This window comes from Pipistrellus kuhlii, unplaced genomic scaffold (genome assembly GCF_014108245.1).
Source record: "Pipistrellus kuhlii isolate mPipKuh1 unplaced genomic scaffold, mPipKuh1.p scaffold_m20_p_3, whole genome shotgun sequence".
In the NCBI taxonomy this organism is placed as follows: domain Eukaryota; kingdom Metazoa; phylum Chordata; class Mammalia; order Chiroptera; family Vespertilionidae; genus Pipistrellus; species Pipistrellus kuhlii.
In genome coordinates, this window is record NW_023425529.1 from 39,504,947 (window position 1) to 39,527,690 (window position 22,744).

At 35.8% G+C, this 22,744-nt stretch overlaps 1 protein-coding gene and 1 non-coding gene across 6 annotated transcripts in view; one reads left to right on the top strand and one right to left on the bottom strand.

Annotated features, from left to right (window-relative positions):
• ARID2 (AT-rich interaction domain 2) overlaps positions 1–22,744 on the top strand; it is a 155,834-nt gene that overhangs the window by 100,406 nt on the left and 32,684 nt on the right. For all 5 annotated transcript variants that reach the window (XR_006742830.1, XM_036456167.2, XM_045587935.1 and 2 more), the window contains 5 exons: positions 1,699–1,780; positions 3,524–3,658; positions 4,168–4,364; positions 4,586–7,437; positions 16,280–16,428. Coding sequence is in view for 4 of the 5 variants with exons in the window: in XM_036456167.2 (XP_036312060.1) it covers positions 1,699–1,780; positions 3,524–3,658; positions 4,168–4,364; positions 4,586–7,437; positions 16,280–16,428 (3,415 nt within the window). In the remaining variant the exon portion in view is untranslated. The remainder of the gene's footprint in view (positions 1–1,698; positions 1,781–3,523; positions 3,659–4,167; positions 4,365–4,585; positions 7,438–16,279; positions 16,429–22,744) is intronic.
• Positions 20,998–21,107, bottom strand: LOC118730964. Its single transcript, XR_004991689.1, has one exon. It is a non-coding gene; the product is annotated as a U6 spliceosomal RNA (small nuclear RNA).

Sequence of the window (22,744 nt, forward strand, 5' to 3'; positions counted from 1 at the left end):
GGGTTGGAGGGGGATGGGTGGAAGTAGAAGAGGGCGTAGAGGAGATAAAGGGTGACTCCTGGACATGGACAGTAGTGTGGTGATTGAGGGTCGGAGGGGGATGGGTGGAAGTAGAAGAGGGCATAGAGAGGGTAAAGGGTGATAGAAATATTTTAATTTTTAAAAAGAAGAAGCATATTGTCCTGGTGATGTAGCTCAGTTGGTTAGAGCATTGTCCCCATACACTACCATTTCGGGTTTGCTTGGGACACATACAAGAATCAACCAATGAATGCATAAATAAGTGGAGCAATAATCTCTCTCTCTCTCTCTCTCTCTCTCTCTCTCTCTCTCTCTCTCTCTCTGTCTATCTCTATCTCTCATATCAGTCCATTAAAAAAAAGAAAAAAGAAGCAGCATATCACAGTATGAACTTTGAAACCTGGATTCAAACCACTCCTAAAAGAAGCCTTTTCATATACACCAGTTTTGCTGTTTTCTTTCATGTGTTCCTTTGTGAATTTAGTCTCTGAGCTTTAATTTTTTAATCTGCAAAATGGGGATAATTAAATTTAGATGTAGGCATAATAGTAAAACAAATAATGTAAGTGATTTAATGCAGAGTAAATGTTCACTAAATGACTGCTATTAGCTGCTATTCTAATATGGGGAGGCGGGGCTGATCAAACAAAGACCAGAATTGCTTTGGATCATTCACAGATTGACTGTGCTATGGAGCGCCTCTACTTCCGCTAACTTAGAAATGCATTTGTTCTGTTTGAGGTTTCTGAGAAGTTTTGCTAAAATGCCACCTGCCAAAAAGTGGGTTCATTTTATAAATTTAAAAATTATAAAACCATACTGATTCAGTGGTAAAATAGTAAATATTAAAAAAAAATTATAAAATCATACTGATTCAGTGGTAAAATAGTATAATATAAATCAGGTGTCTTCAAACTACGGCCCGCGGGCCACATGTGGCCCGCAGAGGAGTCTGATCCGGCCCGCCAGGTTTTTTGGGCAGTGAGCGCAGCCAAGGTGTTGCAGTAGGAATTAGTAGTTCATATAGTCCGGCCCTCCAGCTCTCTGAGGGACTGTGATCTGGCCCCCACTTTAAAAAGTTTGAGGACGCCTGAATAACATGTTTATATTAACTCATTTTTAGTGTTTTTATTTCCTTTGTTATATAGCATTTCAGCATTAAGTTCTTTTTATCTCAGAAATGCCACTAATAGAGTCAATATTCATCTTTTAAATTTAGAAGAGATGTAATTTCAGATACAACCTGCTTCTGTAACTAATGTGAGATTATTTACTGATAAGCTGAGCTTTGTGACTTTGGGCTAGGTATTGTAATCACATTGAGTTTTGGTTTCCTTATCTGTATCCATCTCACAAAAGAATTAAGAAAGATAATTTATGTAAAGTATTTAACCTAGTGGGAGAAAGCTTATATTAATGATATAATCCATATTATTGTTATTATTTGAATGATGGTAAGGCTTAAAAAATAGTTCATATAAAGCATCTAAGACAGTGCTTGGTATAATATGTGTTCCATTATAAGAGTCTTTCTTAAATTTTTTCATTTTCATTATGTTTATATACCTTTTAAAAAGGTATTCATTGTGAATATTAATTGCTTCAGTATCCATGAACTAAATATGGCATATAATAACTAAATTTTTAAAAATGATGTAAATGTATTTTTTTCTTTAGCCTCCAGAGCAGTTGTAGCACAGCATGTTGCTCCACCTCCAGGAATAGTGGAAATAGATAGTGAGAAGTTTGCTTGTCAGTGGTAAGTGGTTTATTTCTACTAAGGCTTTATCTTTGGGAAGAATAAAGCAAAAGAAAAAAGGAAATGTATTTCAGCAGTCATCCTTTTCAGTTAGAATAGAATATCTTTTATACAAAGAATGGGCAATGTAAAACCACTTCACCTGTATTTTGGAATTATTTGAAAGAAAAATATTTATCAGAATCTTCAGAATTATAGTAGTCTTTGACTAGAATTTTATTAAATTGCCCCACCTAATTTCAGAGTAAAATTTGTGTTAAAAAGCTATCTTTGACTTTGTAGAAAATAAAGTTTGTCAGATTGTAGAATTTGTTTTTCTTAAATTAAAGATTTTATTAAACTAAATTGGACTGACATTAAGAAAATAAAACCACATTTTCTTAAGTGTCTTATCTTTTTCATCAAAAGCAAAAATTATTCATTGCTAGTTAATTTTTTCTTTTTGTGCGTAAGGGGAAACTAATCAAATGATAGACTAGCCAGTTTGTCTATATTGAAATGAGCAACTTTGATAATAATATTTTCTTGAGATGATTGAGTAGTTATATCTCAGCCATTTTCTGAAGGAAAAATACAAAAGTTCTATTTCATTTTGTCTTGGATAGTTGCCTCTACATTATTTATGAATTTTAACTTAAATTATTTAGAAGATTAACAGATTGAAATGAAGATTATTTTCCTGTGAAGTATTACTTTTAAAACTTTTTTTCCTTGATCCCTTTCTCTATTCTCCTACATTATTTGTTTCCCATTCCATACTCTGTCACTCTGTGTTCCATATTTTTGGTGCTTTCATATCTTTGTTCCTATGACAATTTTTTCTAGACTTTTCTACTTTACTTAAATCAGGTTTATGGTTTTAAATATTTCTAATTATTTGCTTTCCTCCAGTTCTATATATTTATACCATTACCCTTTATACTTGATGAATCTCTTCCAATAATGTTTGGAAATGTTTGTCTTCTACATTGAAACCAAAAAAAGTTTTTTGTGTCTAGTTGTTTTGAAAACTCTGTACTCAAAGGTTTATGAAAATTGGGGGGGGAGTATGTATCACATCCACTATAAAATGTGTGGTATTAGGTATAAGTTTGGTCTTATAAATCTCAGTTGCACATTGCTGCCACTTCTGGGGGGGGGAGGAGAGACTCATTTTACCATTATTTTATCATACTTATTTGATGCAGTTTACAAGAAACAGTTGTAAGTTGTCCTGTTGTATGTATAAGTCCTAGAAAGAGTAACTAGGCCTCTAATCCTAACTTGTAGGTAGAAATTGCTTTATGAAAAAGAAAAACTGAAGTTTGAAATAATCTATAAGAACAGATTTTTCTGAAGTGGGGAATGAGAGGGTATAGCAATAGCTCATAATTGGGAACTTCTGTTATATCTTGATTATTACAAAACGGGGAGCTATGTATATATTCACTAAATAAAACTCTTGGTTGCAGAATATTTGTTGCCAACATACCAAATCTGTTCTCGCTAGAATATTTACACAGTTTTTATTTTGTTGTTAATGATTTTTACACTAAAATAAGTATGATTAAATAGTTAATCTCTTTATTTGATTTAGTCTGTCTAAAAGCTAGCATATATTTTTGCTAATAATATATAAAGCAGTAAAATTTGACTAGGCATAATTATTAGTTTATAATGCGTTGCCTTCAAATGGTTGTAGCATACTTAAATATAGAGTCTCCTATAGTGTATTGCATAATGCAATTTATTTTTCTCTTTTAGGCTAAATGCTCATTTTGAAGTAAATCCAGATTGTTCTGTCTCTCGAGCAGAAATGTATTCTGAGTACCTCTCAACTTGCAGTAAATTAGCTCGAGGTGGAATCCTAACATCAACTGGATTTTATAAATGTCTTAGGTAGGATACATAGTTCTTAACTTTATGTAAAGTTAATTTACATCACTTACAACTCTTATTGTTCTTGAGAAAATGCCATATATAATTTTAAATATTTCTACTACTTAAAATTTCATATGGTCAGGTTGTAGTATGGTGGAAGTTTAAATACAGGGGAATTTTGGACATCACATCTGGTGTTTATGTTTGAACATTATGAGGTTTATCAAAGAAAGGAAAAAATTCATAAAATAGTCATTGCCTAGATGCAGCTTTTTTGTTAATTATATATGTAATAGAAGTGTTTAAAACCCAACAATGTTAATAAATGATTATTTTAAAAACTGGAGAATTGATCTTTTATATTTCTTTCTCTGTTTCCCACCCTTGCAGAATATAACTGTTTGAATCACACTGGTTCATACTTAAGTAGCAATGAATATATTGCTGCTGTTGTGTAAACATCATTGAAGTTAGTGTTTTTTGCTTAGTGTGCTAGTAATCAAAGCTGAGTATTGTGTGCTTTACAGAACTGTGTTTCCAAATCATTCAGTGAAGAGAGTGGAGGATTCCAGTAATAGTGGGCAGGCGCATATTCATGTCGTAGGAGTAAAACGGAGGGCTATACCACTTCCCATTCAGATGTACTATCAGCAGCAACCAGTTTCTACTCCTATTGTTCGTGTTGATTCTGTCCCTGATATATCTACAAGTCCTTTACCTGCAGGTAATAATTTTTACTGTTTTAAATATTACCACGTTAATGAAATGTATACTGTATAACTTTTCCTTGTTTTTCCAGTAGTATTTTCTGTTATTTAATCATATGATGCAAAGTTGTCAGATATTAATTCCTTAAAACTATTTTCTCATCTTAAGTAAAATAATTCCTACATGCACCTTTTCAGTCATTCATTATAAAGTTTGACTTTTCTACTATATTTTCAGGAATCCCTCATGGACCACAAACTGTAGGAAACCATTTTCAGAGGACTCCTGTTACCAATCAATCTTCAAATTTGACTGCAACACAAATGTCTTTTCCAGTACAAGGTGTTCATACTATGGCACAGACTGTTTCAAGAATTCCACCAAATCCTTCAGTTCATACCCACCAGCAACAAAATGCTCCGGTGACTGTCATTCAGAGTAAAGCTCCAATCCCTTGTGAAGTTGTTAAGGCTACAATGATCCAGAATTCTATACCCCAGACAGCAGTTCCTGTTAGTATTGCTGTGGGAGGAGGAGCTGCACAGAGTTCTGTGGTTCAGAATCATAGTACAGGACCACAGCCTGTTACAGTTGTCAATTCCCAGACATTGCTTCATCATCCATCTGTAATTCCACAACAGTCTCCATTACACACCGTGGTACCCGGGCAGATACCTTCTGGCACTCCCGTTACTGTAATTCAACAAACTGTCCCACAAAGTCATATATTTGGCAGAGTACAGACCATGCCAGCATGTACTTCTACAGTTTCACAGGGTCAACAGTTGATCACCACATCACCCCAACCTGTGCAAACTTCATCTCAACAGACATCAGCTGGTAGCCAGCCACAAGACACTGTCATCATAGCACCCCCACCGTATGTAACAACTTCTGCATCTAATATTGTCTCAGCAACTTCAGTACAGAATTTTCAGGTAGCTACAGGACAAATGGTTACTATTGCTGGTGTCCCAAGTCCACAACCCTCAAGGGTAGGGTTTCAGAATATTGCACCAAAACCTCTCCCTTCTCAGCAAGTTTCATCAACAGTGGTACAACAGCCTATTCAACAACCACAGCAGCCAACCCAACAAAGTGTAGTGATTGTAAGCCAGCCAGCTCAACAAGGTCAGACTTATGCACCAGCCATTCACCAAATTGTTCTTGCTAATCCAGCAGCTCTTCCAGCTGGTCAGACAGTTCAGCTAACTGGACAACCAAACATAACTCCATCTTCCTCACCATCACCTGTCCCAGCTTCTAATAACCAAGTCCCTACTGCCATGTCATCTTCTTCCACCCCTCAAACACAGGGACCACCTCCTACTGTCAGTCAAATGCTATCTGTGAAAAGACAGCAGCAGCAGCATTCACCAGCACCTCCACCTCAGCAGGTACAAGTACAAGTTCAGCAGCCACAAGTACAGATGCAAGTTCAACCACAGCAAACAAATGCAGTTGGTCAGCCTGCTTCTGGTGAGTCAAGCCTGATAAAACAGTTGCTGCTTCCAAAACGTGGTCCTTCAACTCCAGGTGGTAAGCTTATTCTCCCAGCTCCACAGGTTCCTCCCCCTAATAATGCAAGAGCTCCTAGCCCTCAGGTGGTATACCAGGTGGCCAATAACCAAGCAGCAGGTTTTGGAATGCAGGGGCAAACTCCAGCACAGCAGCTGTTAGTTGGGCAGCAAAATGTTCAGTTGGTCCAAGGTGCAATGCCATCCACAGGAGGAGTGCAAACTCTGCCCATCCCGAATTTACAAATATTGCCAGGTCCACTGATCTCAAATAGCCCAGCAACCATTTTTCAAGGGACTTCTGGCAACCAGGTAACCATAACAGTTGTGCCAAATACAAGTTTTGCAACTGCAACTGTGAGTCAGGGAAATGCAACTCAGCTAATTGCTCCAGCAGGAATTACCATGAGCGGGACTCAGGCAGGAGTTGGACTTCAGGTGCAAACACTTCCAGCCAGTCAAGCATCTCCAGCTGGACAATCCTCTTGTACTACTGCTACTCCCCCATTCAAAGGTGATAAAATAATTTGCCAAAAGGAGGAGGAAGCAAAAGAAGCAACAGGTTTACATGTTCATGAACGTAAAATTGAAGTCATGGAGAACCCGTCCTGCAGACGAGGAACCATGAACACCAGCAATGGGGATACAAAAGAAAATGAAATGCAGGTGGGAAGTCTTTTAAATGGGAGAAAGTACAGTGACTCAAGTCTACCTCCTTCAAACTCAGGGAAAATTCAAAGTGAGGCTAATCAGTGCTCACTAATTAGTAATGGGCCATCATTAGAATTAGGTGAAAATGGAGCATCTGGAAAACAGAACTCAGAACAAGTGGACATGCAGGATATCAAAAGTGATTTGAGAAAACCTTTAGTTAATGGAGTCTGTGATTTTGATAAAGGAGATGGTTCTCATTTAAGCAAAAACATTCCAAATCACAAAACTTCCAATCATGTAGGAAATGGTGAGATATCTCCAATGGAATCACAAGGGACACTAGATGCCACTCAGCAAGATACTGCCAAAGGTGATCAACTAGAAAGAATTTCTAATGGACCTGTATTAACTTTGGGTGGTTCACCATCTGTGAGCAGTATACAGGAGACTTCAAATGTGGCAACACAGCAATCTAGTGGTACTGACTTGCCTAATGGACCTCTAACTTCAAGTTTGAATTCAGATGTGCCTCAGCAACGCCCAAGTGTGGTTGTCTCACCACATTCTACAACCTCTGTTATACAGGGGCATCAAATCATAGTTCCCCACTCAGGATCGAGAGTGACCCATTCTCCTGCCCTACCATCTGATGTTCGGTCTACAAATGGCACAGCAGAATGCAAAACTGTAAAGAGGCCAGCAGAAGATAATGATAGGGAAACAGTCACAGGAATTCCAAATAAAGTAGGCGTTAGAATTGTTACAATCAGTGACCCCAACAATGCTGGCTGCAGTGCAACAATGGTTGCTGTGCCAGCAGGAGCAGATCCAAGCACTGTAGCTAAAGTAGCAATAGAAAGTGCTGTTCAGCAAAAGCAGCAGCAGCCATCGTCATACGCACAGAATGTGGTCCCACAGGTAAGTCATTCTACTATCACATTGCTCTTTTAAAAATTCTGATCTGGAAATACTATTTTAAGGGGAAATATACTGTTTTTCTGTCTCGAAGTGTTAAGTGTCAGCTTATCAATATACTCAAGCTGTTGCGCTCTTTTTTCTCTGTTTTTTGTAATGTTAAACGGTTTTCAATTGTTAAACCTGTGTGCTACAAGAGGAACACTGGTGGCCTCCAAGAATTTTTAAAACATGTAATACCTAACTATTTAGTCAGGAGCACTGATCCCTTTTCCCTTAGATTATAAATTAAAAAATGAAAATGGCCTACACAATAGTTGTCTGGTGTGAATGAATCAAATTTATAACTATTCTTTTGTCAAATAAGTTGCAGAATTTTAGTAATTAGTATATGTGTGCCATGGGATGAAAGAGGTTGAAAATCACTGACTTAGCCTATAGTTTAAATATCTAATAAAGAGAATATGCTAATTGACCCTCACCTTTGTAAATTTGGCAGTGTTCACAGCCAATAAGGAGGGGATATGTTAATTGACTGTCACACCCTCAAAGGTAGCTGCACCCACAGCCACAAGATGGCCACACCCAGTCCCCTCAACCCCACTGGGGCGGCAGGTGTAAGGCCGGGCTTACCCCGCACTCCTGCTTTGGAGTCCCCCAGTCCCTTCAGCTCCTCAGCTCCCCAGAACCAGCCTGAGGTGCAGGTAAGCCTTGGATGGCAGCAGCCGCCCAGGGCCAGCTGAGGCTTACGCTGCCAGCAGTGGCAGCGGCAGAGGTGTGATGGAGCATCGCCTTCCCCTGATCACCGGGTCGCCTCCTGCCCCTGAGGGCTCCCGGACTCTGAGAGGGAGCGGGCTGGGCTGAGGGACTCCCCCATCCAGTGCATGAGTTTTCATGCACAGGGCCTCTAGTTTTGTTATAAATCCAAATTAGTAATTCTATAGACCCAAGGTGGAGAAGCACTTGTAATCTAATCTTTTGGAGAATTTTTAAAGTGTAATTGTCTCTTGGAGTTTGGGGTGGGGTAGTGTTACTGCTAAGAATACTCCAAAAGGGAATTTCTGTATTTGATTTTGACATGTGTGGGCTTTTTAAAGCTCTTTTCATAGTACTTCTGTAAAAAGGATGAATCTCATAAGAATTATCAAGTGTGTTCTTGTTATATTTATGTATTGAATCAATAACCTTTGTTTTTAAAAAAATATTATTTATCAGTATAATTTCAGCTATTTTATATTTTTAATTTTGTGTTTCTTATTCCCTTGCTCTATTGTCATGTTTCTGCTCTTCCCTTTTTAATATCTTCTATTCCATCTGCATGTCTTTGTAAAGAAATGTGTTTTCTAGGTCAGTGCTACTATATTGAGGGTTCAATTAGCCTATAAAGACTTTAAGGATAATCCTGTAAGCTGTTTCTACCGATACTAGGGATTCACCTAACAGTTGTCTCTCACCTATTTCCTGTATCACTTCTCCTTCACTCTTTCTTTCTTAATTATTACTACATAGCCAGAACCTTCTGTGACTTGCCAACTCGACTAGCACTCTTCTGGCTTGGGTTTCTTCTCTGTGCTTATGGTGATGATAGCAGATCTGCAGTCATTGTTAGCATTAATACTAAACCTAAGTGTGGGGAAAGGAGAGGAAGCAAAAAAAAGATGAAAGAATAGCCTAGCTAGTTTGGCTCAGTGGATAGAGCATTGACCTGCGGACTGAAGGTTCCCAGGTTTGATTCTGGTCAAGGGATATCTCCAGGTTTTGGGCTCAATCCCAATATGAGGCGTGCAGAGGCAGCCAATCAATGATTCTCTCACATCGTTGATTTTTCGATCTATCTCTTCCACTCCCTTCCTCTCTCTGAAATCAATAAAAATATACTTAAAAAAAAAAAAAAGATGAAAGATCAGAGGATCCCTTTCTTCAGAATACGTAGTTCATTCATAATATGTATCTTTGTTCATGTGAATGGATAAAGCTGGACAGTGCTGTTCTGGAGGCATAATGAGACTGTCACTCATATGTTAGTATTGCTCAGATGTATTTCAGGGTACCTAAGTACTTTAATTATTCTTTAGTGGATGTTATGAACATGGCAATAATTAATATTGAGTTTGGGTAAAAAATACTAAATCATCTTTACTCAAACTTCTACAAATTGAGTTTTTTATTAAACACTAAAAAATGTTAGTGTAATGTCTAGCATGTAGTTAGTTGGGTTTTTATAATTTTCTTTTATTTAATCTCCCAGTTCATCTTGATTATGTGCCTGCTGTAAATTCCTTGTATATACCTTTATTATCCTAAATAGTTACTATAGAGTAAGCCAAATTAGAGAAAAACTGCATTACTGTGAAATCATTTCAATACTTATATTTTGTATTTTTAATCTTTCAATGTGGTTATATTCCATAATGAAACCTAAGTAACAAAAACAATAATACTATATCAGACCAGAACCTGTGCTAGGAACTTTGGGCTAAAGCATTTTCTCATTTAATCTTCACAACTCTATTAGTTAAGAATTTTAACTATATTTTAGAGATGAGGTCCTGGATGTAAATAAGTCACCCAGGGTCACTGCCATGTTGGCCTAATATTGTTCACCACAAATACCAAGTGGTACAAGGACTGAAAGCTGGGTGTGTGTCTGAAACCAAAACTCATTTCTCCATTATTCTAAAAGGTTTCTTTTTTTAAAGTTCTAGAAAGCCCTTTTATATCTAACATACTCATTAACTGAACTATTATGATATGGGATGTGATTACCATTAAATGATAACTTTAGAACATTAATGCTAAAATTCTTAATAAATTGGACTTACATGCATTTTAATTCGAGCCATAAAAGTCATCCATTTGTTCCTAATCTGGGTTTAAATTGTAGTTATTTCTAAAATTGGCATTTGGTTGGCATGTAAAAACTTAAAAATTTGCTAAGAAAAAGAGACATAGACATGTTGTCTATGAGAATGAGAGTAAAAAATAAGCATTCTTATGTATAGTACTTAGCACACTGCCTGCTACATAGGCACTCAGTAATGGTGCAGGTAATATTTTATCTTCCTGATTAGGATACTGTTCAAGATGACATTATAGGTTTCTTTTGAAGGGTAGACTGTTGGGCCTTCTTAAGAGCCTGCTAATAGCTCTGACTGGGTAGCTCAGTTGGCTAGAGCATCATCCTGATAACACCAAGGTTGTGGGTTCGATCCCCAGTCAGGGCACATATGGTAAACAACCAATAAATGGAACAGCAAATTGATGTTTCCATCTCTCTCTCCCTTTCTTCTCTGTCTCTAAAATCAATACAATAAAAATTTTTTAAAAAGTCTGCTAAGAGAAAACCATTTTCAGATTCTTTACATTTCTTTATATACTCTTAAAGTTGCATTTTAGACCTTGGTTTAACACCATTTTACATTTGAATTGGTTCCTTAATAGAGTAGATGAAATAGAGGATTTTAAATGTGATTATTTATTTATTTATTTATTTATTTATTTATTTATTTATTTTATTAAGCCAAACATTATTTTCACAAGTTTAAGGGATCTGGAGATGTTAAGGAGGCATCTGGACCCCAAGAAAGGATTTCCAGACTTGCAGAATGCTTGGGTGTAGAAAGACTACAGGAAAATGACCCCGCTGAGAATGGCCAACAGCTAATCTTTTCTAATACCATTGTTACTTCATTTTTGAGTTTATTCCTTCTCCTATTAATCAGCTTCATTAATTTAATTTCAGGAAAAATTTAGCAATAGAGAACAATATATGAAAGTAAATTGTATGATCATAGACTTTGTATTTCAGTAGTATTGTAAATGAGTAATTTATATAAATACAAAATAAATTGTATTTACTCAAGGCAACTTTTTTATTCATAGTTACTTAATTTCATTCTGTTATATTTGCTAGTTAGATACTGTTTCTCAAAATCCTGTCCTCTTTCGCTCTTTAGGAATTGGTATCTTCTGAAGCTATAAAGAAAAAGGAAAAAGGAATTGAAAAATGAAACAATTTTTAGTTTACAAATACTTACCTAAAGACTTGTCTTTCTCAGGAGCATTTAAAGCACATGTTAAACATGCATAAATATTAATTTCATGGTGTGATGATATGCCAAATTCTTGTATGTAAAAATAGTTTACTTAAAGAATGTTCCTATTTCAAGTATTTTTATATGTTGCTTCCAGTTCCCTGTCCTTCACACATGAATCTTTCCTAAAATGGTACTGTGTAAACTGAATATTGGTATCTTCCTGGTTCCTTCTTTTTTTGTGTATTAAATTTCTATGTATTCTTTTCAAGAATGTAATTTATTGAAAATTGCAACATTCTTTATTTCTAAAATTGGTATTTGGTTGGCATATAAAATTTTGAACTTAAAAAGTTACTCAACCCATCAGCAAGCAGATCTGTAGCCTTAAAGGGGCAGCATAGATCACTTCAGCAAGAATCAGGAGAATAAGATTTGGGTTTTTATTTAGAGTACTGGTGTTCGAATTTGTAGACCAGGAGCACATAACTAAGCAAAGCATTACCACTAAACAGTATTTTTTGTTTACATCTCAGTTGTATTCTTACAAGAAAGGCTTGGAATGTATTAACTAGATTTATATTTAACAAGGGGGGGGGGGATCATAGTTTAAGAAAATGAGGGAATATTTAAGCAGGAAAAGCCTGAGATGTTATCTTGTACAGAATCCTCATTTTTAAGCGTTGAAGTAAATTTCCCACCCACACACAGAACATCTGTTTCTCATGAGTTCTATTGTTGTCTTAATTCTGTCTAAAGATCTGTACGTCTAGACAAAGTTAGAGTAAATCTATTTCTTCCTCCCTACAAGGATTTACAACTATCTTTTCTTACTTCATTTTTAGAATGCACTTTCCCAGTTCCTTCAGTTAGATCTTAGATATCCTAGTGTCTGGTTTATTTGTCATCTTATTTATTAGGTCTAGTAATAATTAATGTCGTTTTCTAATACTTTTTTAAATCGAATTTATTTAAACAATACAACAAAATTTAATCAACAATATAGTTGCCGTTGTTTTCTACTACTTGTGCCCAACGCTCAGGAAGCATTTTAATCCCTCTGTTGTAAAATTCTTGTGATTTTGATGCAAAAAATTCGGTCAATGCATTTTTGAGGCATTCTTCATTATTAAATTTTTTTCCAAGAAGAAAGTTTTGCAAAGAACGAAACAAATGGTAATCGGAAAGGGCAATATCAGGAGAATATGCAGGTTGAGGGAGAACTTCCCATTCCAACTGGCGCAGTTTTTCAGCAGTGATTCTTGCAGTATGCGGTCATGCGTTATCGTGGTGAAGAATTACGCCCTTCCGATTAATCAGCGCGGGTTCTTTTTCTCTTAAAGCTTGGGCTAACCTTTCCAATTGGGCACTATACACTGCACTTGTAATGGTTTGGTTAGATGGTAAAAGTTCATAATGAAGAATTCCTTTAAAATTCCACCAAACACACAACATCACTTTTTTCGCATGCAAGTCAGGTTTTGGCGTGGGCTGTGGAGCCTCATTTTTGTCCAACCATTGAGGCCGCCTTTTCAAATTAACATACAACACCCATTTTTCATCTCCGGTAACAATTTGCTCTAAAGACGGCAAACGGTTTTGACGAGAGAGGAGCGAACTGCAAATTGTGACTCTTTGATTATGGTTGTTGTCGGTCAACTCATGAGGAACCCATTTTCCAAACTTTTGGACTTTGCCAAGTGCACGCAATTGATTGGAAATTGTTTTTTGTGAACAATTTAAAGTTGTCGCAAGCTCTTGTTGGGTAATTAGAGGATTTTGCACCAAAAGAGCTTGAAGAGCTTCTTGATCAAAATTGGACACACGGCCTCGACCACTCTTGTCATCTAACGAAAAATTTCCCTCGTGAAATTTCTCAAACCAACGCTGGCATTTTCTGGCGCTAACTGCATCTTGACCAAGAGCACTACAGATGTTTTTTGCAGCCTCACTTGCTTTTCTTCCTAATTGGAACTCGTAAAGCATGCAGTGCCGAATATGCTCTTCATCCGCCATCTTCTTAGCCCTAGTTTTGCAACAAAAACCAAACCAAACACAAACTTTTTCAAGCAAAACTTGTTAATTGCACTTCACACGTTCTGTAGATACCACGTGTTTGAAGGTTATGTCAATACAAGTCAACGCCAAGCAAGATTTTAAATGAATGTTTAAAAACGACGTTAATTATTACTAGACCCGATACCTCAACCAGTTTCATTTTATAAATGATTTCAAACTGAACAAAGTATGTTTTTAGTACTTAATAAAGAATTTATTTTGAGAAAAATAGATATGGCTATAGTTTTTCTAACAGATTTAAATGTTTAAGTTTTAGAATAGTCTAAATTTATTTTAAGTTAAATTTATTTTAAAGTTTAATATTAATAAGAAAGTAAGGATTTAAGAGCCTGATATTCCAAGTTTTATATCAGGAAATAGTGTAACCGAGAATTTTCAGCCATAATTTACTCTTGAAAAGGTGATAAAGGAAAAAAAGATTATAATTTCTTGTTTTAACAAAAAACGATGTTTGCTAACACACACACACACACACACGCACACGCACACACACACACGTCTGCTACATTAACATTTTATGTTAACTTTACATACACAGAAATCACAGAATTGTTTCAAATCTGTTGTGTAATTTTACTTTTCTGGTCACTCACTGTGGGAGTTGTGCCTTTTCTGTCTTGATTAAAAGAAGAAACTAATAGTAAAAATTAGCTCTTTCTCAACAGAGTAGAGCATTGATATAGAATATTCTTCAAGAGTAACCATTCCAAATAAACATCACTTTGAAATCTACTTTACATTTACATTTCAGTTAAGGATGCATTAATGATTTGGTAAGTCACTGCAAACAAGAATATAAAGAAAAAGTAAACTTTTATATCCAGAAAGAAATATATTTTGCATTCTTATGTAAACGACCTACTTCTTAAAACAGAATTTAAGTTGTACTTTGAAAAATATGCAGTACAATACATTGTCAGATGCATGTTTCCAGCATTAATTTGTGTTGATAGACATTTGTAGTTGGTGATCTGTCACTGTCCCCAAAGTAAAATCAATCATCTTTCCTCCAAAATTTTATTTTCCTTCTGGACTTCTCTATTAGAATAATAATAATAATAGTAACACTTGCCATTTATTGAGAATCTAGAGCTAGGCTCTTCATGTATAATTTCTCTAGTCTTCCCATCATCTCATAAGACAGATTTTATTGCTTACACTTTATAGATGAGGGAACTGAGGTTCAGAGAGAATAAGTAGGTTGCCCAAGGTCACAAAGCTAGTTAAAAGGCATATTGATGAACAACATAAACTGATGTACAAGAGCAGATCCAGAGACAGAAACATCAATCAGATGCTCAAACCTCAGAGGAAAAGTAGGGGAGGTAGGGAGGAAGGGGGAGAGAGCAACCAAAGGACTTGTATGCAAGCATATAAACATAACCAATGGACACAGACACCAGGGTGTGAGGGCATGAATGAGAGTGGGGTGAGGGGTACGGGGGATAAGGGCACATATGCAATGCCTTAATCAATAAAGGGGGAAAAAGGCATATTGAAATTTGAGTTCTGATCTTTCAAGCTGGAAAGTTCACATCTTATCCATGACACACCTGCATTGCCCCAACATGCGTGTTTTTCATGCATTCTTAAGGGTAAGATTCTATTATAGAAACAATTTCATCATATCCCAAAAGTGGATTGTTTCTCCTTTGAGCTTGGAGCTCACAATATTGTATGAATTTACATTTCTGAGAACTTTTTCAACATTTTATTTTCTTTCTAACTTTTATGGTATATAGCCTTATATGTTAGTGTTTTGCCTATTTTTTAAAAGTTATTATGACTTCTTAATCTGAGACTTTCAGAGATTTTAAACTAAATTTTACCCAACCATTTCCAATATTTCCTAATAAACAAGTATATTTTCTCAGTTTAAATTTATTGACTTTAAAGAATGCTTTGAAAATGTGCCACCGTTTCTAGGAGAAATTGGATATTATTTTTCCCTTTGTTATTTTATAAACGAAATCTGAGTTAAGTATTCAAAGAAAATGTATCACCTCAAATTGTTTTAAGCTACATTATAATTATTTAACTATATATTTTTCAGAGAGAAAGGGATGTGATATAGAAAGGCAGGGGAAACACCTTATATTTAAAAGGTTAATACCTACAATTAGTATCCTTTCGATTGTATTATTCATCAAAAGTATAACTGAGCAACTTTAAAAACTAAAGTTGTTAGTTAAACACCTTACTATAAAATAATATTGACAACATTTTACTTAAATGGTTAAATTATTATTTTTTTATTCTGAAATTTTCTTTGCTTTCTACTGACACTGTTTTTGCCACATTTATTACAAAATCTAAAAGGAAATATGCAGAGAAATAATAATTTGTAGTTGATTTGTTCTTGTGAAGAATATGCGTAAGTAAGTCAAATGGGTGCATTTATAGTCATTTTAATCTATAATCGTGTGTTGCTACCTAATTTATTAATATAAAAAATCTTAATTCTAAATAATGTATATTCTATAACAATAACAACAATGTGATCTTGCCTCTGTAGTCAAGTGAAATAAAGGAATCTGTAAAAATAGCTATCTTTTTAAATCATTTTTTAAATTAAAAAAATACTTTTAAAAGATAATCATTAAAACTACAAATGTAAATTTTATGTTAGAAGTGCACAACTATCAACATAATCAAACTTAGAAGCTTAGACTATAAGATATGAATGTTTTCTAATGTCATCTCACAAATCATGCGGTTGTGCTTTTCCACAGAACACTCCTATGACGCCTTCACCAGCTGTACAAGTGCAGAACCAGCCTAACAGTTCTCAGCCTTCTCCATTCAGTGCATCTAGTCAACATGGGGATTCAGTGAGAAAACCTGGACACAACTTCATGTGTCTGTGGCAGTCTTGTAAAAAGTAAATGGCAATTTTATTTGATATACATAAATGTTCTTTGTTTTAGAATGCTTTTACATTCCAATTTCTGTCATCTATAGTTTATGAAAATTTTCTTTTTAAACCATTTTTAACAAAAATATTTTATTCTAATTTAAGAGTGATGCTTATGTAGATCCAGTGGCACCTAAGCTAAGAAATTTACATAAATATCGGGAAGAGCTTCAATAGTAGGCTGTTAGGGAATGTGTTTCAATATTAATTTTTTTGTTTGTTTTGATTTTTTTGTCCTAGCATCTGACATACCGTATTTTCCGGCGTATAAGACGACCCGCCGGAAAATACTGTATGTTAATTCCAGATGTAAGTCATGTTATTTACAAGGTTCTAGCAAAGTAATTTGCAGAAAGTCATTAGTATGTTTGTTTGATTTTGTTTTTTAATTCATTTCATTTCATTATATTTTTTATTTTTAAATTATATATGTACAATATTATATTAGTTTCAGATTTACAACTGCATGATTAGACACTTACATAATTTATGAAGTGATCACCCTAATAAACGTAGTACCATCTGACACCATATATAGTTATTATATTATTGATTATATTCCCTATGCTGTATTTTATTTCCCTGTGTCTATTCTATACCAATTTGTACTTCTAAATCCCTTTGCCTTTTTCCCCAAGCTCCCTCCCCTTTGACAACCCTCAAAATATCCTGTATATCTATGAGTCTGTTTCTATTCTGCTTGTTTATTTTGTTTTTTAGATTCCACATTTGTGAAGTCATCTGGCATTTGTCTTTCTTTGTCTGACTTATTTCAGTCAGCACAATACCCTCTTGTGTGGATCCATGTTGTTGTGGATCCATGTTGTTGTGGATCCATGTTGTTGTGGATGGCAAGATTTCATTCTTTTTTATGGTTGAACCATATTCCATTATAAAGGGTGGGGTAAAAGGGTTAGAGTTGTGAGTATGCAAAAGAATTTATTCTTATATTTTTATTTATTAATTATTTTCCATATGAACAACCATAAAGCTATTTTTACCCTACCCTGTATATATGCATCATTTACTTATCTGTTTGTCTATTGATGGACACTTAAGTTGCTTCCATATTTTTGCTATTATAAAAAATGTTACAATAAACATATAAATATGTCTTTTTTATTTAGTATTTTAGGTTTCTTTGAATAAACACCCAGAAGTGGAATTGCTGAGCTTTTTTTTTTCCTCCTATAGTCTTTGCTTAAAATCTATTTTGTCTGGTGTAAGTTTTTTTTTAATTTGTTTGTTTGTTTGTTTCCATTTTCATGAAATAACTTTTTCCATCCCCTTGCTTTCAGTCTGTCTTTCCAACTGAAGTGAGTCTCTTGTAGACAGCATATGTAAGGGTTCTATTTTATTTTCCATTCAGTCACCCTAAGTCTTTGGAGCATTTAATCCATTTGATTTGCATTTAAAGTAATTGTTGTCCTGGCTGGGTAGCTCAGTTGGTTAGAGTGTTATCCTGATACACCAGGTTGCAGGTTCAGTCTTGTTCAGGGCACATACAAGAAGCAGCCAGTGAGTGAGTAAATAAGTGGAACAACAAATTGGTGTTTTTCTCCCTGGATGTCTCTCTCTTTCCGTTCCTCTCTTTCTCTAAAATCAGTAAATAAAAGTTATTAACTGTTGGTAGATATGCATTTATTTCCATTTCATTCATATTTTTAATCATTTTCTTAATGAGACACTTTAATATGTCTTACACTAGTTTTTTGGTGATGAATCCCTTTAGCTTTAGATTCATATCTAGGAAGCACTTTATGTGTGCTTTGATCCTAAATGATAGTTTTGCTGAGTAATCTTGGTTGCTTTTCATAATTTTGAATATTTTTGCCAGTTCCTCTACCCTGCAAAAGTTTCTGTTGATAAATCAGCTGACAGTCTTATGGGAGCTCCTTTGTAGGTAACTAACTGCTATTTCTTGCTGCTTTTAAGATTCTCTATCTTTAACCTTTGCCTTTTTAATTATGATGTGTCTTAGTATGGGTCTCTTTGGGTTCATCTTATTTTGGACTCTGCGCTTATTGGACTTGTATCTCTATTCTATTCACCAGGTTAGGGAAGTTTTCTTGTCATTTTTAAAAATAGGTTTTTAGTTTCTTGCTCCTCTTTCTCCTTTCCTTCTGCCATCCCACGATGTGAATGTTGATACACTTGACATTGTCCCAGAGGCTCCTTATAGTATCCTCATTTTGGGGGAATCTTTTTCTTTTTGCTGTTCTGATTCAGTGTGGTTTTTTTTGCTTCCTCGTATTCCAAATTATTTGTTTGATTCTCTGTTTCATCTACTCTACTATTGATTCTCTGTAATGTATTTTTTATTGTGTTATTCGCTTCTGAATGGTGCTTTTTAGAAATGTTTTCTATCTCCATTTTTGTTTCCTATCTTTTTGTTGAAGTTCTCACTAAGTTCATCTATTCTTCCCCCACTTTAATTGAGCATCCTTAAACCAGTGTTTTGAACTCATGAGTCTGCATCTGATATAGATTCTGAGTTTCCATCTTGTTTAGTTCTTTTTCTGAGGTTTTGTTCTGGTCTTTAATTTAAGACATATTTCTTTGTCTCCTCATTTTGGCTACCTGTCTGTGTTTGTGTCTTTGTGTAGGTAGAGCTGCTATGGCTCCTAGTCTTGGTACAGTGACCTTATGTAGTAGGTGTCCTGTAGGTGAGGCACAGCCTCACTGGTCTCCTGAACTGGGTGCTCCCAAATGTGCCCTCCATGTGAGCTGCATACACCCTGCTGTTGTAATTGTGCCTTGATTATTGTTAGTACATCAATGGGAGTGATTTACCCCCAGACTGACCCCACAGAGCAGAACTCACTTTAGCAGGTCTCAGGTACCCAGTGAGTCTACCCAAGTTTGTTGATCATGGAGGTGGTGGGAGGTGTTTCAGCATGGTTTGAAGCTGTCTGTTGGGTACATTGGATCAGTGCCTCCTGGGATATGGAAGCCAATGTTAGCCCTTGCTTGTGCCCTGCCCAGGGCCACTGGACATGAGCTTCAAAATGATCTGCAGCTGGCTACTACTTGTGACGGCTTGGAGGTGTCTGGAAGATGTCAAGCTGTGAAACGAGTGCTAGTGCCAGGCCTGGGATTACTTAGCAAAAGGTAGAGTTATGCAGAGGGCAGATGCTGCTTGTTTGAGATATTTTAGGAAAGTCTTTTAGGAAAATTGGCAGCACGAGCCAAGACAGGCCTTCTACATGGAATAGTCTGAAGGACGTGGGTGGACCCAAAAGTTGAGTTGGGTGGGGTCTCAAGCAGTCATCAGGGTGGGGCTAACTATTAAATTAATCAGGTTGATGGAGACTCAGAAATAGTACCTGCCTTTGGGCTCTTTGGGGGAAGAGCTCAGAAAAGGAACAACGTCCTATGCCAGCACTTCTGTCTGGGAGAAAGTTGCCCCTCCAGCTTTTGACCTGATTCCAGACAGTTCAGTTCCTCCCATATGTCCTCATACTTTGAGGGGGGCCAGCCCATTCTGCATGTCTTTCCCTCCTATTAGTCTCAATGTGACTATTCTCTGTACTTTTAAATGAGTATTTCTGTTCAGATAGATTTCAGGTGGTTTTGAAATGGTGGTTCTGTGGTGTAGTTGTAGTTTTGATGTGGTTATTAGAGGTTATTAGTACTGCATCGCCATCTTGACTGGAAGCAAGATGTTAGTTTTCAACAAGAGAATCTGATTTTTTTGTTTGGCTATGAAAAGAGATAGGTTTTTTTTAAGTGACTATAAGTTAGTGGACACTGAAGAATTTCTATATATTGAAACTTAATAATCTGTTAGGAAAAATGGCTTGTTTTAAATTTGATAAAAACAAAATCTTAGTTCCTTTAACAATACTCAGCCAAGAACCTTTGCCATGTCACATTTTAGAGTTCTAAGACTAATGTACTTGTCTTATTGAAATAATACTTCTCATCTTTTAGATATCCAATATGCCCTTTTCTTTTTCTGATAGCAGAAATCAGATAATTTTAAAAATTATATTTGCTCTTCATAATATTAGACTTTGTATTTCATTGAACTTCATATACAGATTTGTTGTAGGATTGTGGCTATCAATGTAGCCCAGGGATTGTTAACAGTATGCAAAATTTCTTTGGACAGTGTTTCTCATGTTAAAATCTCAACCCAGAAGTGGGGTCATGAGATCATCTTGTTCAGTCTCTACCAGTAAGTTTTTATTTCTTTCCTTTGCAATTAACAAATGAATAAAATATATCAGAGTCTATTCATGTTAGTAAGGGTAAGTATTGTTTCTAGTTATTATTAAGTATATTACATATATATGTGTGTGTGTGTGTGTGTGTGTGCTAGATCATACTGTATAATCTGTTTGTCAGAAAGGTTCTTTAGTTCCAGCTGGTGTGGCTCAGTTGGTTGGAGCATCATCCTGTTGCACCAGTCAGGGCACAGGCCTAGGTTGCAGATCTGATCCCTAGTCAGGATGCGTAGGGAAGGCAGCTGATCCACGTTTCTTAATCTCCCTTCCTTCCTTCCTTCCTTCTTTTTTTTTTTTTTTTTTTTTTTTTAATATGGAATGCTTCACGAATTTGCGTGTCATTCTTGCACAGGGGCCATGCTAATTTTCTCTGTATTATCATTCCAATTTTAGTATATATGCTGCCGAAGTGAGCACCCTTCCTTTTTTTCTTAAAAAAAATTTTTTTTTAAGCTTGCTTAAAAATTAGTGCTCTAGGTGGTTTCTGGTTATTTTTTTCATTCATTTAATTCAACCATATATCTTTTTGAATGTGTAGCTTTTGGAGTAGGTAACTATTTGTTGACTATAAAGTTTAATAATAGCTGCTTTACTTCAAGTGTCTAGAGCACATGTGTCAAACACAAGGCCCACGGGCCAAATCCGTCCCGCCAGGCCTTGCAATGTGGCCCGCACCGCGCTGTCATCACTGCACTCCGCTGCGTTTCCATCACAATGACAGTTTATGACTGTTCAGTAAACCATTCGGCCCGCGATTTAGGCTGGATTTTAGATTTTGGCCCCTTCTCTGATTGAGTTCGACACCCCTAGTCTAGAGTATTTTAAGAAATCACCCTGGCCAAGTTGCTCAGTTGGTTAGTGTTGCTATTTAAAGTTGCAATAATCATATGCTTTAATGCTTTCATAGAATTAAAGTGGTTTTGAATATGCATTTAACCTGTCTTTGATTATATCTGTAGTACTATCATACTTTATATAGACGTTTTGTATTTGTAATTCTTTTTTTCTGTATATCATATAGATTGTTTCATTGAGCCACCCACACGTGTACCATGGTATCAGTGCATACTAGGATTGTGTTTTTCATCTGCAGGCATGTATCTTGAAAAAATGGAGACATCCCCTCCCCCATCTTTAAACATAATCTACACCTCTGCAGAAAAAGAATGTTAATCCCTTCAATATGGGGTGGGCCAAAATAGGCTTACAGTTGTGAGCATGCAAAACCATTCATGACTGTTTCTCATACTTACAACTTAAACCTACCTTTGACCCACTCTGTATTGAGTTCTTCAGATATCGAGTTCATTTGTTTTGTTTATTTAGATTTTGAATTGGTATACAAGATTGCCTCTGGTTGAGAAGTCCTTTAAATCTCTTTTAAATCTGTAGATTACCCTTCCCACCCTTTAATTGTTTTCCTTGCATTTTTTCGTTGATAAAAATAGTTCATTTGTCCCATAGAGCTTCACAATCTGAATTTTGCTGGTATTGTTTGGCATGTTACTCTGACCCTACATTTTCTGTCAGTTGTTAGTTAGGTCTAGATGTTTGATCATTTTGGTTTGATTTTTATAAACAACCATTTTATTTTGAATAATTCTTTATTGTTGAAAGTATTACATATGTCCCCTTTTTTTCCCATTGACCCCCTCCAGCGCGCCCCAGTCTTCCCTCTCCCAACCCCAGGCCTTCAGCACCCTATTGTCTGTGTCCATGAGCTATGCATTCAAGGTCTTTGGTTGATTACCTCCCACCCATCCACCCTTCTGTCTTCCCTCCGAGGTTCTGCACTCTGTTCCATGCTACCATCATTTTAGAAATGACATGGGTACTTCCATCAGGAAATAAGTAGTATCTTGGCTCTATTTTTGTGAGGTAAACAGCCATTAGAATCATTGCATAGATCCATTAATTCATTAAGTGTTTTAAAATATAAAAGTTCTTTTATCAATACTTTGATTTCTCTGAGGAATAGTTTCTAGAGAAAAGATTAGATAGGTTCTTTTATTTACCAATTTTCAAAATAATGAGTTCTTTACTAACACTGTACA